The sequence below is a fragment of the Anarrhichthys ocellatus genome, unplaced genomic scaffold (genome assembly GCF_004355925.1).
Source record: "Anarrhichthys ocellatus isolate YVR2014 unplaced genomic scaffold, GSC_Weel_1.0 scaffold66, whole genome shotgun sequence".
Taxonomy (NCBI): Eukaryota; Metazoa; Chordata; class Actinopteri; order Perciformes; family Anarhichadidae; genus Anarrhichthys; species Anarrhichthys ocellatus.
Genome location: NW_022280096.1, coordinates 158,004 through 174,755, shown reverse-complemented (window position 1 = coordinate 174,755; position 16,752 = coordinate 158,004). Strand labels below are relative to the sequence as shown.

Genomic DNA, 16,752 nt, shown 5'->3' with positions numbered 1-16,752 from the left:
GAGGAGGGGGAGGACAGGAGGAGACGGGAGGAGGGTGCTGGAAGGGGGACATTCACTCATTGTTACCAACTCGAGGAGCCGCGGAGACCCCGTTGCTACACGTGAATTTCCGGCACAATATTCAGGTAAAGTTGCCTTTAATTTAACCAGTTTAACAGCTAGCTTACATTTACCACCGGACTGTTTCTCACGAGCAGCCCGGCTCGGTGCGGTGAATTAACGTTAGAACACCGGTCCGCTGGCTACATATGCCACGGTTACTATCATTTAGGATCAACTAACCGTCATCTTTTGTCTCCGCTGCGCTGCTTGCCATTGTGTTGTATTGAACCTTTTTTTCTGTAGTTTGGCAGAGACAAACAAACAACCGCGAGGAGGTCCCGGTTCCGTTACTTATAACTAGCTACACGCGCATTTATGAGGAGCCGTTCATTTATGGAGCTAAAGGAGGAGCCCGGTAATGTGGACGCTCAGGTGGACTAACGGGCGCAGTAATGCATATATATATATATATATATATATATATATATATATATATATATATATATATATATATATATATATGTATGTAGAATACTCAACCTTTAGAATGTAGCGGGGCTTGTTGGACAGGTGTACAAGATATTAGTATTTATTGATTTGTGTTGTAATGTATTGGGTTGTTATGGGTGTGTACTGTTATGTCAATGTAGCAATAACCGAATGGAACAAATATAGTTCAAATAAAGAAAAAGAAAAAAGGCTAAAAGAAAAAAAATGTCTACAACTCAAGGTTACACAACTAAAATACACCAATACCATAAATAATATCGTAAATTATGTCACTCAATGAACGACCTCAAAAACAGCTTTAAATTCCCACGTAAATGTTTATTTAGCTATTACCCTGTGTGTAGTGGTGTTGTTGTAATTGGTAGTCTCTAGCATGATATATTGCTGTTAATTAATTCTGTTAATGTCATCATTCATCTACACAAGCATCCACCACAGTGAGAGGAACACCAACCCTCTGCAAACAGCCTTTTGTGTTCTCCAGTTGCAGCCCATTATTTCTCTAGTTTTCATTAAAAAAAAATACAACCTGTTCTTCTTTACGACAAAACATACGAGATTATGAATAATCCGCTACTGGTGACCTGATACAAAATATATTTTTATTTTACAGATTGCAGGTTGAACATCATCTTCATCGGTGGTCATCATCACTATTCTCTCCAAAGCCTCACCGCTGTCCGTCGAGGGAGGAGAGGGAGGAGTGCCGGCGGTCACGGCGCAGCATCTTAAAGGACCACAGCATCTTAAAGGACCGCGGCATCTTAAAGGACCACAGCATCTTAAAGGACCGCGGCATCTTAAAGGACCACAGCATCTTCCCGGACTATGGAGGTCTTGTGACACTCTGCTGCCGCTGACCGGATTCCCCACGGTGATGGATGCAGCCAGCTTCAGTCATGGCCGTGTTGGACTCCGCCGCCCGACCCACGCGGTTTCTCTGTGAGGTGAAGAGGAGGAAGAGACTACCAGACAGTCCCGGACGCTCCTCAAGCCCTGTGATTTCCCCATCCTGCTGAATGAGCCAGTGGCTCACTGGGTTCAACCCTTCTTCCTCTCTCCTGCTGTACGGACCGGTCATGGAGCTCCTGTGGGTGCTGTCGGTGTCTATGTTGACGACGTGCGCTGCCATCCCCATGGATGCGGTGGAGGAGAGCCACAGTCTGTTCACCTGTGAGCCCATAACCCTACGCATGTGCCAGGGGCTGCCCTACAACTCCACCTACATGCCCAACATACTGAATCACTACGACCAGCAGACTGCGGCGCTCGCCATGGAGGTAATGTATACGCTGACCTGTTTTAAAGCTCCAGTTTGTGTTCCTGGAAAATGAGACCGTGAGGCAGAGTACAGGTGTTTGCTGATATATGTTGTGCGAATGATCTTTAGTGATATTCATCAGCACATTTAGAAACACATTCAGACGGAGCAGTGAGACATAGTGGGGACTTCTTGAGACACACCTGACTTCATTTACTACTGTCTAAAAAACTAACATAATGAAATGCTAGGAAATTTAAATATGCAACATATAGCGGCCATGAATTAACCTTCTATTATTAGCACCCTGTTTTATTTATTTTTATATGAATTTATCTATTTAAAGCGGTGTAATTTATGACAGGAATAGGTAATTCCCTGATCAAAGTAAATTCAATAATTGCAGTATGTCACACTTGAATACACGCAATGTTTTATTTGAGTCATAGGTGGTAAAACGTGGAAATTAATTCATAACATATTGTGTCTAACGCAGAAGTGTTGCATCTTGTTTCTGACGCTGTTTCTTTTCCACGTTCTTCCTGTCGCTGACCTTTCTAGAGCTCAAACAATTAGCCATTTGGTTGATTAGTTCATAATCAAATGATCAAATGATAAGCATTTTGATTCATCTGTTGAGTCATTTTTAAACATCTGCTGCTTTCAGCTCCTACAGTATGATGATATAAAACTGTTGGTTGAGCTAAACACCTCGGGATCTGAGAAATTGTGATGTTTTTCCATAAGTTTTTGATATTCCATTGGCTATATTAATAATGGATTGTGAACTTTGAATTGAGATTTGGACTCATTTTAGTTCTAATTTAAGCAGGAATTTTATTTTGAGTTTGTCGTTGTTTTAAATGATTTTTAGTAAAGACATGGATTAGGAACATGAATAGGTACAGGCCTACATAAGTCAGGCTTACACCTCAACAAAGTTATTAATAAATCCCATTTTGAGAGAAATCATTTCATATTTTGGGCATACCTAGTTATAACCCCTCGATTAGTCGACTAATCGGTCGTTTTGGTCGACTTAGATTTCTTCAGTCGAGGACCGTCCTTGTAACGACCCAGATGTTTTCAGATGTTTTCATATCACTGTCTTTGAGGGGTTAAAAACATATTGCATCTGGTGCAGTCTGAAAAATGTGTGTTTTCCCCCCAAATACTGTATCTTTTGGAGATGACGTATAATGAAAAATTGGGTACCTTCAATATTTTTTATTTTTTTTTGAAATGCGTCCTTTTCTCCTGTCCCTGCCCCCCCCCACCAACACACACACACACACACACACACACACACACACACTGTTCCCCTCGCCGACCTCTTCTGAGCATTTCCTTCTGGTCCTTTCACTCTTTCTTTACTCTGTTGTCGGTGCCTCACATGTGACTCTACAGAGGTGAAACTGCACAACACACACATTGTGAGGTCAGGACAGTCTTCCTCACATGCTGATGAAGGGTTCAGTGTGCAGACACCAGCAGCAGTGATATCAAAGTGCTAGCCTACTTTCATTTGGCTGCTCTCGCTCCAGGGATTGGGAATGCATTACCAAAATATTAAGCAGAAAATTAACTTTTAATACTTGTCCCCGGAGGCACAGTGCATTTTTAAATTGTCCTTAAAATGGTTTCTGGCCACCGACTGGCATGTTGACAGTGATTCACCACAACATGTAGGGACTCTTCACATTTCACATAAGCGGCTTTTGAGCAGTTAGCTACTTCAGCCTGGGAGTGAAGACCCCAGATGGTGGTTCAGATGATGGATTAAGGCTCAGGCTCCTGTGTTTAGTCCCTGTTTATTCTTCTACCCCTTAGATCATCTATAGATGTACCAGCCACAGCATCGGACTGTTGTGGCTGTGTTGTCCTCTGTGAAATGACGAGTTAGGCATTTACACACAATCATGGAGCAGATGCATCACCTCGTTAGCTTAATCCCGCCTTTGCATAGGCTGATCCCTCTGGAAGCTCAATCTATCTAGCAATTACTGGCCAAACTGCACCAAAACATTAGTCTGGCTGCAACATCTGTGTGTGTGTCAGTCAGTCCATCCATCTTTATTTACCTCACTTTATTCATTCCCTCCATCACTTTTACCCTGTGACACCCGCTCCTCCCCTCCTCGCCCGGCACGGTGGTGATGTGTGCCCAAGCCCTGGCGACCATCTGTGCCTGCTGCACTTCACTGTACGAGTGAGGGATGGAGGGAAAATCCTGGGTTATGTAATCTAGTCCGGACAGGGCCTGGCCGACCGCGGTAGCACACAGCATCACAGCATCACATCACATTACATCACATCATCACAGCATCACATCACAGCTGCACTCGCGTTCGGAGAAGATGCAACTGCTCCCACCTCTCCTGCCCGCTCGTACTCACCGTGTCCAAATATTCACTCTCATCTCCTGGATTTAGTTTAGACTTTTGTTGGATTCTTTAAAGAAAATGCATTTAGAATGTTTAGCGTGTGAATGCGATAGATGTATGTGGTTTAGGTAGAATCGTTTCCTCATTGACGGAGATGTCGCTAAGTCGCTGCTGCGTTCGCTTTTTGCGCCTACTTCGCAGTGTGTGGGTCGCAGTGAACAGAGAGAGGCACTTCTGGTTTAGACGGTGTTCACTTTGATTGGTCATGGATCCACAATTAAGTCTCTTTTAGAGCTCATAAATGGTAGTTGGGTTTTGGATGCAAACCCCAGTAGGTTCCAAACAAGGAGAGACCACGGCTCTGCTTGGCTCTTGTTTACCAGATAACTCGCCCTAGATCCAGTTCATGGGAGAATTCAAAGCCGGTAAGATGTCGAGGGCAGCCAAATGAGAATTGACAGTTGATTTTAAAGGGAATTAGGTCCGCTGAATAGCCGTGATAATGATGATGAATGCCCTGCACCGTGGAGAAACTGAGAGTTGGACGAGAACCAACGCCTGCCGTTCTTTCAGTTTTGGTCCAAACCCCCTGAAGTGGTGTCTGTCTGAATCCCTTTTTTCTCCCGTCTCGCTTCTCAAGGTCTTTTCAAGCTTTTAGTTTTTTGGGAAAGTGAGTGCAATTTGTCACAATATCGTTATAAACTTTCTTGTTGCTTTATTTTGTGAGGTTTACCGGAAATATTAGCATGTAGAGATGTTCACTGTAACTCTGCTGTATGAGAAATAATCATCAAACCACAACAACACATTCACAGGTGATTGTACAAACAGGACTTCCTGTGTCAGTGTTGACCGCCGAATGACCTCACAGCTGAAGTGGGACAACGGCCTCGGGGCTGTGAGATACGGCCTGTTCCTGTGGCACAATGACACTGCGCCACGCTCACAGGAGATAAGAGCGTGGCGGATTTCACTGGCATTACAAAAAGAAGAGCGATTGGGGCTAAAATCCCTTTCTTTAGAGAGATGCACACTTTAATGTATGGCAGCGTGGGCTCACCACAGTAAATCAGTTGGAATGGTATGAACCGTCTTTGGCATTCAAGCGGAGGCCCTTTGGTTCAGTATGATACCAGCATTCTCTAATAGGGTCAGATGATAAGTAAGCAGATAGATTTGCATTTCCTTTAGGGATTTCTTTGTTGGAGGTAAATGTCACGATATTGTTATAAACATTTCTTTGTCTTGTGAGAAATTATATTTCTAAGAATTGCCGTGTGTTGATTTTAGGTTGGCCCTAAAAAAAACTTCTGCAAAACACAATACGTGTTTACTGGATTTACATAAAGAACTAAATGAAATGCTAAATCAAATGTTTCATTGTTTTTATAGTGGAAATCTGCATTGCCTTATTCTACAGCCAGTTGATGGAAAATGTGTCCTGAGCTTTACAAATATCTTCCAAATGTCCAGACAAGAGGACTGTGTTTCTATAGAGGGCCTAGGTGATGGAGGAGGGCGGAGACGTGACTGTGGTGGTTAGTGTTGAGATTCTTCAAGGCCAGACAAGCGAAGGTTAATTAAATTAGATTTATTAGCGGGGTTTGTTTACATGAAGCCAAAGCCAAGCAGGCAAACCTTTTTTTAATGACTGCAAGGTATGAATGTTGGGAATTCAGTGATGGTAAACAAGCCCTAAAATGTCCTATTCTGTCACAATGACCAGGTTATTCTGCCTATAGAGGCACAATAGCATCATTGGTAGTAATAGGATGGAATTTAAAAAGTCCTTTCTTGATCATCTAGATTTCAGCTTTCCATGTTATTTGTGGCATTTTGTTCTGTTTTGTTCTGTGTGAAGGGTGAGCAGGGACACACTGACTGATCAATAGTCTGCTCTGTCCCACTTCCACTCATGTCCTCCTCCATTCAGCTCCTTAAACCAGCCTCTTGTCTCAGCTTTACAACGCATTCAGATAAACTGTGTCATGTTACAGCTGCTGCGTAGAATAACCCAGTTACTCCACCCATGCTGTGTGAATGGATTTGTAAAGGAGAGGTGTGTGTGTGAGTGCGTGTGCGTGTGCGTGTGTGTGTGTGTGTGAGAGAGAGAGAGTTTCAGTAAAGTGCTAATAACGCTCTCTGATGGCTGCAAGTCTGTTAAAATGGGCTGCAGTGAACTAAAAAGTACACCATGTAACATGCTCATTGTTTAAAGTAGTGAAGATGTTTCCCGGCTAAGCACACACACACACACACACACACAGACACACAGACACAACATGGTCTGATAAATCCTACCCAGCGTGACCCAGGCTATAAAGGAGCCTCTTGTTTTATTTAATGTCCAACACCGTGTTTATTGGCAGTGGACTGAAAGAGAGGCACATCCAGAGAGCAAGTCGCTGGTCCACAACAACCTTTCTATGAGTGTGTGTGTGAGTGTGTGTGTGAGTGTGTGTGTGTGTCTACATGGACATTGCACACTGTCAGAGCACAAGGTTTTCAAACATTTCTTAGCGGTGAATGACACGGTTGACTCAGTCGACCCATCCCTCTTGTCTCGCTCACTCTCTCTGTCTCTCTCTCTCTCTCTCTCTTTCTGTCTCTCTGTCTCTCTCTCTCTCTCTCTCTCTCTTTCTGTCTCTCTGTCTCTCTCACTCTCTGTCTCTCTCTGTCTCTCTGTCTCTCTTGCTCTCTCCGTCTCTCTGTCTCTCTGTCTCTGTCTGTCTCTCTCTCTCTTTCTGTCTCTCTTGCTCTCTCTGTCTCTCTTGCTCTCTCCGTCTCTCTGTCTCTCTGTCTCTGTCTGTCTCTCTCTCTTTCTGTCTCTCTGTCTCTCTCACTCTCTGTCTCTCTCTCTCTCTGTCTCTCTCTCTCTCTCAGTCTCTGTCTCTCTCTGTCTCTCTCTGTCTCTCTCGCTCTCTGTCTCTCTCTGTCTCTCTCTCTCTCTGTCTCTCTCTCTCTCTCTGTCTCTCTCTCTCTCTCTGTCTCTGTCTCTCTCTGTCTCTCTCTCTCTCTCTCTGTCTCTCTCTCTCTCTCTCTCTCTCTCTCTCGCAACCCTGCCCCCCCCTCCTCCCATCTCTTTTGTCCTCCCCCTCCCCCTGCGCAGGGCTCTCCCGTTGCCCAGGGAACAGTCCCAATTGTGCTGTTAACAAAGGGAGCGGAGGCTTTCTTGCCTCCCGGGAGGTGGTCCCCTCCGCCCCGCACCCTGACCTCCTCGAACCCTGCTCTCCTTCCTCCTCCTCCTCCTCCTCCTCCTCCTCCCTGGTGATGCATCACTCGTTGCCATGGCACTGAGCTTGGAAATTTGGAGAATTGGAATGGCAGCAGTGGAGAAAGGAAGATAGAGGGGGAGAGAAAATGCAGGAGGGAGGGTGTGTGTGTGGGGGGGGTGTATTTCTAAAAGAACAAATCCACACAGACCAGTTGGCCACGGTGGGCTTCTTTGTCAGCAATTCATCAGTCGCCGCATCTTAGCAGCAGCCTCTGAGCCTTCATTAAAAGATTACTTTAGCATCAGCACGCTACACACACACAGCCACCCTCTGATGACTTCATTGGACGAGGCCGTATTAGTATTTCATATCACGGCTACCTGATTTAAAACTTGCTGGAGAATCTCAGATATTCATGGAGGGGAAACTGAGGTCAAGGCTGTTTGTCTCAGCTCTTCAGAGGCAGACTGGTTTTCTCCTAACGATGCAGAAATATGCAAAGTCACATTAAGTAAACAAGTGCATGTTCACCACAGTGAACTGGTGATATGAAGATCATTATTTATTCTAGACACTAACTTCAGATGCAGTGCTGATATTTCCCGTTTAATCAGAGACGATTCACCCCCCCCCCCCTCCTACACTACAGAACTGCATCATTAGCTCCGGATCATCAAGACGTCTTTTTCACAGAAGACAAATGTCCCAGCAGTAAAAGCACTGGTGTGAATGATGACGGTCCTGGTATTGTCCCGGCTGTCATGGCGGCCTGAGACCCAGTAGAAGGTCAGAACGTCTTCATCCAGGGTCTCCTGCTCAGGCCCGTCTGGGCTCTGACTTTGGTTATCGTTGTTTTTTCTTCACTTTAGTCTTCCTCGTCTCTTGACTTTTATGTTGTCTACTTATGTATTTTTTGTTATTTATGGAGATTTGGTGTTGAGTGTTTCAAACATTTAGAGTTAGCGTGTGAGAGCTTTCAAGAAACACTTCTCACTCCTGCAACACTGGACAACCTCCCTCTCTGCTTGTTGTGACAATCTATTGTGATAGATATTTTAGACAGTATCTCACACTATTTCATTTGAGCAAATTTAATTTTACAATATAAATATATGTCCATCGACAGGTACTGAACACAGCAGCAGTGAACGAGCTGACTGTGACTGTGTGTGAGCTGCATATTATTCCACACTTTCACAGATCCAAAAATCCCCTCACAAACTCTCATGAATACGTAATGACTGTGGCGCGGGGATTGAAGGTGAAATAACATTAGCACCCCCCCCCCTTCCCTCCCCAAGGCCTGCACCAGGGTTGTGTATTACACGCTCGATTCTCCTTACGTGGCCGGCTCTGGGGTGGAAAGCGCCATGACAGACCCGTGGCCATTCATCGGTCCAGTGGTTCACCAGCTGTTCCCCGTGTGCCCATTAACGTCAAATCCCCGTGGAGAGTGTGGAGGGTCCACAGGGCCTCAGATCTTGGTGGTTGGAGCTGTTTGGGTAAAGCTGCCACGAGCCATATGTCCCATCCACCAGCAGTGAGTCCTGCCCACACTGACTCGCATGATGGGTTGGCTGTGATAAAATGGCCGAATAGAGATACTGAAGAGATGGAGGAGGGGAAGGATGCTGGAGGAGTATAAAAATAGAAAAAAGGGAAGCATGATGAATAGGAAGAGGGATGACGATGAAGAGAATCACATCGTTTTCCCCCCAGCAGATCATCACTCCCTGTAGCCTATATATTTATTCAACCGTTCCCCATGGCATCTCTGTTTGTAGTACAGTGTACTACAGTGTAGTGTAGTACAGTGCAGTACAGTGTAATACAGTGTAGTGAAGTACAGTGCATTGTGTTCTATGGAGCACATTGGTAGCCTGCAGGAGTCAAAGCGGAGTGGAGGAGTGAAGATGCAAGCTCACTTTAGCTGCATCAGATCATGTTTGAGTGGCTAACCGACTCCGATGAGTCCTCGACTTCACAGGAGGCACAGTAGCACCCAGCACTGACAGGGGGGGGGGGGCATCCTCTCTCTCTGTTTGACCCTGACTCTAGCTGTAATGTGATAATCTATAGATATTATTGTGAATGGCGTCGCTTTTAATAATCCCATGAAGCCCTTTTAATGCTTTTCCAATAGCAGCCACTTCTCTGTCCAGCTGTACCCACAGTACTGAGATCAGGTGTTCAGGTGTCTCAGTCTGGCTTCTCTGCTCGTACTAAAGAGGAGCTTTATTGTTTCTGATTATTTGCTGGTTTTCCTAATCCAAGTTATTTCATACTGGGTCAAACTTTGTATTGCTTCATGCGCCCCTGAGCAACTGTCATTGGTCACACACACCTACACCACGGCCGTAGCAACACAGACTTTAGTGTGATGTCATCACCAGACTGCCAAGAGTATAACTCTGACTCTGAGGTTAGACTCTGTGTGTCGGCTGCCTACACGTTTGGAGAGCTTTACATAGTCCAGTGTGATTGATGGCGTACATCTGTAGTAATAGACCTTCATAATGGATGTGTCAATGCTTTATCAATACCTCACAGCATGAGTCCTCGTGCAGTGGTCCTCAATGAAACGAGATGACTCCATTTGTACAGAAATGACACGACCGACTGCTTGATTGATCTCAGCTGTGACAGACATGTGCGCATGAACTCTCCGCCGGGTTAAGACTCGCGTTATGTGAACACCAATCCTCGTCATCACCCATCCATCCCTGATCCCTCACAGTGGAGGTGACTAACCAGTCTGATTACTCCACTGAACATGTGTTTGTCTCGCTGGAGAAGTGATATGAACAGAAGCTGCATGGATGTGAATGCTTTGTGCTTTAAGGTCCAAGCCTAGCACCCATTCTAATCCTGTTTACATGAAGACATCCCATGTGGGTGGCAGGCAAACATGCTGATGTGGCAGACATATGGTGGGTAACGCATTGCAACAGCCACTCAAATGTGAATGCAGTTAAGGTGGCGAACAATCGAGCAGAGCAAAAGTCTCTGAAATGATTTATTTCTGCATTCTGAGCTCAAATGTTCGGGACCTTTCTAAAGCTCAGTGCTGTGTAGTATGGATTAAAGGGATGAACTGTGTTTCCAAATATCCATGTTCAGCCTCAATGACCAGTTGTATAACAGCAGCCTCCAATTCTCATTTCATGTTTATGTTGCTTAATAATCCCATTTTGGGATTTATTGCTATGTGGCTGAGATGTGTTTTGTATGCTTAAGGACCCAGATGGGTCAGAACAGAACTGAGCCTTATATGTTGGATACACTACTGTGTGCTGCTCCTCCTTTGACTCCGTCAGTGTAGCAGCTTTTAAATGTGGCACAAGTTCCGTAGTTTATCTCTGAGGCTGCTTTCACACTCGTAGTTGGGTTCATTTATTCCGGACCAAACGGGATAAAATAATACATTGTTTACTTTTAGTTCTGGTCCAGTTCCTGTTCACGCAAACTTGTTACAAACGAACCAAGAGGAGTAAACTTTATCGGTATAATTAGACTGCAGATCAACTGCATGTTATGAAGAACGAGTGACCGGTACAGACGGGACTGTACAGAGGACGCTCTGCAGTAATGATTCTGGGCTTTTTGACTGTGGCGTCACCTTCACACACTTGTTCACAGACTAATGAAGTAACAAAGTACACAGAGTCGAGCACATGTTGATTCATATAAGTGGCCTCATACAGATCAATTATTAGATTGATTCCTGAACAGGTTTCACGATCAGAAGATTGATTTATTAGTAGTTTAGCTTTTGAAATGATGCTCAAACACGTCACCTGCTCTCATAAAACCCTGGGACAAACGAACCGCACCAGAGTCCGGTGGGAAGCAGACCGACCCACCTTTTCAGGCGGTCTTTGTTCTTGTTGTTTGGTGCCCACCAGGGTTGACGGACCCGAGTTAGTCTTAACCAGACCAAAGCTCTGTGAAAGTGTCACTGGTACCTTCATGTATTCCCAACATTCTTCCTTCAACAGACATCCGTTAACGGTTCACGGCTGAACGTGTTTCTACCACAGAGACAAGTCCTCGTTAATATCCACCCGTCTAACAAACACTGAGACAGACGGTCCCCAGCCTCCCCTCCCCCTGCTTGTCCCTCTGTCTCTAAATGTTGGGGGATGGCGGGTAGCATTAGTCTGACTGGAGGCTTCTCTGTATCACACACCAGCACCGAGGTGTTCATGCATACAGACACATGTAACCGTGCGCTCTTGGACGTGTGGGTTCGTGTATGCTTTCCCTCTCACCGACACACTCTGTGCATTTGCATGTTAACAACTTGCCCCACAGATGCTTCCTGCACTCCTGCCTCTTGGCTCCGTTTATATGCGAGAGGCCATTATGTTGACGGTACGTGGGTGTCTTAGCATGTAAATAATATACTTCCGTCAGTCCTTTGGCTTATGCGTGTGAGTGTATGCGCGTTGCCGCAGTGTGTCAGTCAGCCACAGCGTGGTCCTCCCTGTAACACAAAGGTCCTGTCAGCGTGTGTGTGTGTGTGTGTGTGTGTGTGTGTGAGAGGTGGGGGTGGCCCAGCTTGTTGTGCTTCTCCTGTCTGAAGGTTGGAGGGAAGGATGAGAGAGGGGATGGAGGAGGGGGGGGCTAACATCATGGGGTGGAGGGGATTATTAGGAAAGAGGCCAGAGTTGTTTTTGTGGGCTCATCTCCAGAAAGTATCGGAGTCATGCTCCACTGATCTCTTTGTGCCTCTCTCTGGCCCTCGTTGTGAAGCTGGGGCCACACTCCGGCTGTGTCTTCGTAAACTGTTTCAAATAACAGAGTTTTATTCTGAGTGCTGTTGTTTTTATTTACACTTGCATTGCTTTCCCCTCCGTCTCCACCTGCAGCCGTTCCATCCCATGGTGAACCTCCAGTGCTCTCCGGAGCTCCGGATGTTCCTGTGTGCGCTCTACGCTCCGGTGTGCACCGAGTACGGGCGGATGACTCTGCCCTGTCGCCGCCTCTGCCTGCAGGCCAAGAGCGACTGCTACAAACTCATGGACATGTTTGGTGTCAGCTGGCCGCAGGAAATGGACTGCAACAGGTTGGTAGAACAGCAGTGATCCTTCTCCCCTGGGTTAACCTCAGCGGCAACAGCCCGGCTGCATCAGTAATCTCAGCAGATTTTCTTTGTGAGGAGTCCAGCGAGTGTGTGAAAAGTAACATGTCTGAACCATAATAATGAAGAGGCTTCGAGGAATACCATGATCTCCAGAAACTGGTGATCTGATTTTGAGAACTGGCTGCTAAACACTTCGACTTAATTCAAACTCTGTTTGAATCCCAGAGGGTAAACCAGATAATTGATTCAGTCAACCACACATCAAATTACACACATCAGTAGCAACACGTCACACGGACTGGTCCAACACGTCACACGGACTGGTCCAACACGTCACACGGACTGGTCCAACACGTCACACGGACTGGTCCAACACATCACACGGACTGGTCCAACACAGGACTGCAATGCCAAATACAACATCGCATTCACACATCGTCACAATGAGAAGAGATGACGTAAAAAAATATGATGAAGGAATTGAGCAAGTAAGCATTTTACAAGAGTTCTATATTTCCTGTTAACCCTTAGGCACCTGGCTGGCACGCACGCACGCACACACAGTGAAACTTAGTAAACGCTCTCTAGAATGGCATATCTGTCTCAGACTAGTTTCAAGGCTCTGCCAGTTGAATTTCTTCTCCTTTTTCCTGCACTTCTGTGAGCGCCATAGAAGATGTATTCATCAATCTTAAAAAGCTATGAAAGGCTTTTGAACTGGTTGGCAGTAATTTAGTGTTGGCAGTAATCTGAACAGTGAACTATCCCTGAGATCATCCCGTCTCATCTCCTCTCAGGTTCCCAGACTGTGACGAGTCGTACCCCCGTCCCGTGGACCTGCTGTCCGGCTCGGATACGACTGAATCCCCCATCTCCGTCCAGCGGGACTACGGCTTCTGGTGTCCGAGAGAACTCAAAATCGAGCCCGAGCTCGGTTACTCCTTCATGGGGGTCCGCGACTGCTCCCCCCCCTGCTCCAACATGTACTTCACGCGGGAGGAGCTGACGTTCGCCCGCTACTTCATCGGGGTGGTTTCCATCGTCTGTCTGTCCGCCACCCTCTTCACCTTCCTGACTTTCCTCATCGACGTGTCGCGCTTCCGCTACCCGGAGCGTCCGATCATATTCTACGCCGTGTGCTACATGATGGTGTCCCTGGTGTTCTTCCTCGGGTTTCTGTTGGAGGACAAAGTTTCCTGTAACGCAGCAAGTCCCGGGAGGTTTAGGGCTTCAACAGTGACCCAAGGCTCCCATAATAAGGTCAAAATACATATTTTCCTGACTGTATGTTATTCGGTTTGTCTCCTGCCTAGATATTGATATTGATCCTCCACCTGTACATTCTCTCTCTGTCCCAGGCCTGCACCCTCCTCTTCATGGTGCTGTACTTCTTCACCATGGCCGGCAGTGTCTGGTGGGTCATTCTGACCATCACCTGGTTCCTGGCGGCTGTTCCCAAGTGGGGCAGTGAGGCAATAGAGAAGAAGGCCCTCCTGTTCCACGCCTGTGCCTGGGGCATCCCCGGCGTCCTCACCGTCACCCTGCTCGCCATGAACAAGATCGAGGGAGACAGCGTCAGCGGGGTGTGCTTTGTGGGGCTGTACAACCTGACGGCCCTGCGCTGGTTCCTGCTGGCTCCGCTGGGATTGGACGTAGTGGTGAGGAAGAGTAGAACAAGAGAACATGTTTTAATTGTGCTGCCTCACCTTGACGGGAGCAGAGAGATAATGAGGGTGTAATGTATGAAAAGCATTCCTGAGAAGTGAAAGCATAGCATTACATTACAGTCATTTAGCAGACACTTTTATCCAAAGCGACTTACAATTCAGATTCTATCACGTTTCTACACCATAGGCACAACTACGGGAGCAATTTTGGGGTTAAGTGTCTTGCTCAAGGACACATCGACATGCGACTAGCAGAGCCGGAGCCGGGGATTGAAAGACCCTGCAATCCACTTAGCCACAGTCGCCCCACAGTCGCCCGCATTCAGTGCTAACAGATGCAGCCGGTCAACACTGATCTGGTTTACAAGATCACTGAAAACCATGAACCCATCCCTCTGTCCCATCCTCCCAGGTTGGTGTGGCACTGCTGCTGGCAGGCATAGCAGCGCTGAACCGAGTCCGCATGGAGATCCCACTGGAGAAGGAGAACCAGGAGAAACTGGTGAAGTTCATGATCCGCATCGGCGTGTTCTCCGTGCTCTACCTGGTCCCTCTGCTGGCCGTCCTAGCCTGCTACCTTTACGAGAACAGCCACCGGGCCATCTGGGAGACCACCTGGGTCCAGGAGAAGTGCAGAGATTACCACATCCCCTGTCCCTACCAGGTAATGTACATAACTCTGTCAGGGCTCCCACAAGTCCTGGAAAACCTGGAAAACACCTGGTTGACCAACTTTCTAGTCATGGAAACCATTTTCCAATGAACTACTAGTCTATTAGAGCTCCCCAACACAGATGGCATTGCCGTTATGTTTAGGATAACATTAACGTTAAATTGTAGTTTATGGAACAGAGTATTTTGAGGAGACTTAAGAAGATGTGCAGAAATCATTAACACATTGCAAGTTGTACTGGTTATGACTCCTATTTCCCTAGATAATTTGGGCACAAAACAAAGAATGTTTTACCTGCAAGTTGAAGATATGTATTTGTAGTTTCTTTGTTATAGGCTAATAATAGCTAAGCTTGTCTGCACGCATATTTGCTGTCATCAGATCTCCCCCTCTTCTGTGAAACATGCAGAGAGATGGAGAACAAGTCACAATCTGTGATTTCTGCTGATGTCTAACACCATATGGTCATGACACACATTATCACTTATTACACATGCAAACAGTGTATGTAATTATTGCAATATAACATTTTGCTGTTGCTGAAATATCCCATAATCCCACTCACTTCAGTTTTATAACCCTACGTATAGTCCCTTGGAGGTGCTGAGATACCGGTGCGTTTACTCACAGACGTCTATCACAGTGTGCACAGATGTTTGTGCACATATTACATGTACAACTGGGACTTTTGCAAGGAAGCTAGAAGACAGTGCAGGAGCTAACAGCTGGGAGGAGGCTGACAACTGCCAGATGTGTTTGCACACAGAGACATTAGAGAGCAGGATGCTCAGTGAGTGTGTGTGTGTGTCCTGGATATGACCGAACACTGTGCATTCAAACACTACACACACACACACCATCATATATGAAACAAACGAGTGCTTGTCCTCCGTAGCTTGCTTCACAGAGCTGCTACCGCCTGCAGCATCAGTGTACACACACACACGCACTCCATCTGATAGAGCTGTTAATAATTCAAACGGTGCTCTCTCTCCCAGGTATCACCTCCCATGTGAGCGTGCCTTAGCACATCCGCTTTCTCCACTGCATGTTCAAAGTGGATAGTGACAGTGCTAGAGCAGGGAGGGAGGGAGTGCTGCAGGTGTGCAGACTACTGCACACCTGCAGACTACAGGTGTGTGTTGTATTGTTATCAGGGGTTCAGTGCTGTGCTGCAGTAATAGTCTCTCTGTCACTGGTATTTATTTTCACTTGATCTGGGTGTCAGTCAGAGACTCTGACTCTCCTGTGTACTTGTTGTGAAATAGGCAGTGACGTTGGGTTCCGTGTCTTTGCACCACTAGACGCTCACTAGAACTCATTCGATGTGTAGAAATGAGCTGAGTTGGCGACCTGAAAGTCGCAGCATTGTGGTGATGTAGAGCTACAGCTGTGGGCAGAGATGCATAAGCATTGTGTAAGATCAGAGTGGTGCTCTTAATCTGTCACGTAAACACTGCATTGTGTGTGCAGTGCAGTAATCCTCTGTGTGTGTGTGTGTGTGTGTGTGTGTGTGTGTGTGTGTGTGTGTGTGTGTGTGTGTGTGTGTGTGTGTCTGCTGGAGAGGACGGGTCAGTGGGGTCAAACTGCACCATGTACAGACTGTAGTTACAGCAGATCTGAGCACAGTTCTCCTCCTACTCCGTACAATAGTGCACTGTGGAGATGCCTCTAGGGCCAAAATCACACAAAGTTTCAACGTAGTTTCCACCCCTCCCCCCAACCCTACTCTGTTCATACGACAGTACGCATCCACACACACACAATGTCAGTAACGTGCATCAGTAGATAGCTTAGACTCAAAGTGCCTCACTATATTTATCTTAAAAGCCTTCCCTGAGGCTCAGACCTCCACTCTGCTGAACACACGCACACACACACACACACACACACACACACACACACACACACACA

General features: G+C 46.4%; 1 protein-coding gene across 1 annotated transcript in view; it reads left to right on the top strand.

Annotated features, from left to right (window-relative positions):
- The first annotated feature begins 13 nt into the window (after nucleotides 1-13).
- The window catches only part of fzd3a (frizzled class receptor 3a), a 25,912-nt gene continuing 9,173 nt past the window's right edge, over nucleotides 14-16,752 (top strand). Inside the window, exons 1-6 of the mRNA XM_031872799.1 lie at nucleotides 14-125; nucleotides 1,166-1,832; nucleotides 12,284-12,480; nucleotides 13,296-13,758; nucleotides 13,857-14,156; nucleotides 14,578-14,829. Coding sequence (XP_031728659.1) covers nucleotides 1,572-1,832; nucleotides 12,284-12,480; nucleotides 13,296-13,758; nucleotides 13,857-14,156; nucleotides 14,578-14,829 — 1,473 coding nt within the window. The 5' untranslated portion in view covers nucleotides 14-125; nucleotides 1,166-1,571. The remainder of the gene's footprint in view (nucleotides 126-1,165; nucleotides 1,833-12,283; nucleotides 12,481-13,295; nucleotides 13,759-13,856; nucleotides 14,157-14,577; nucleotides 14,830-16,752) is intronic.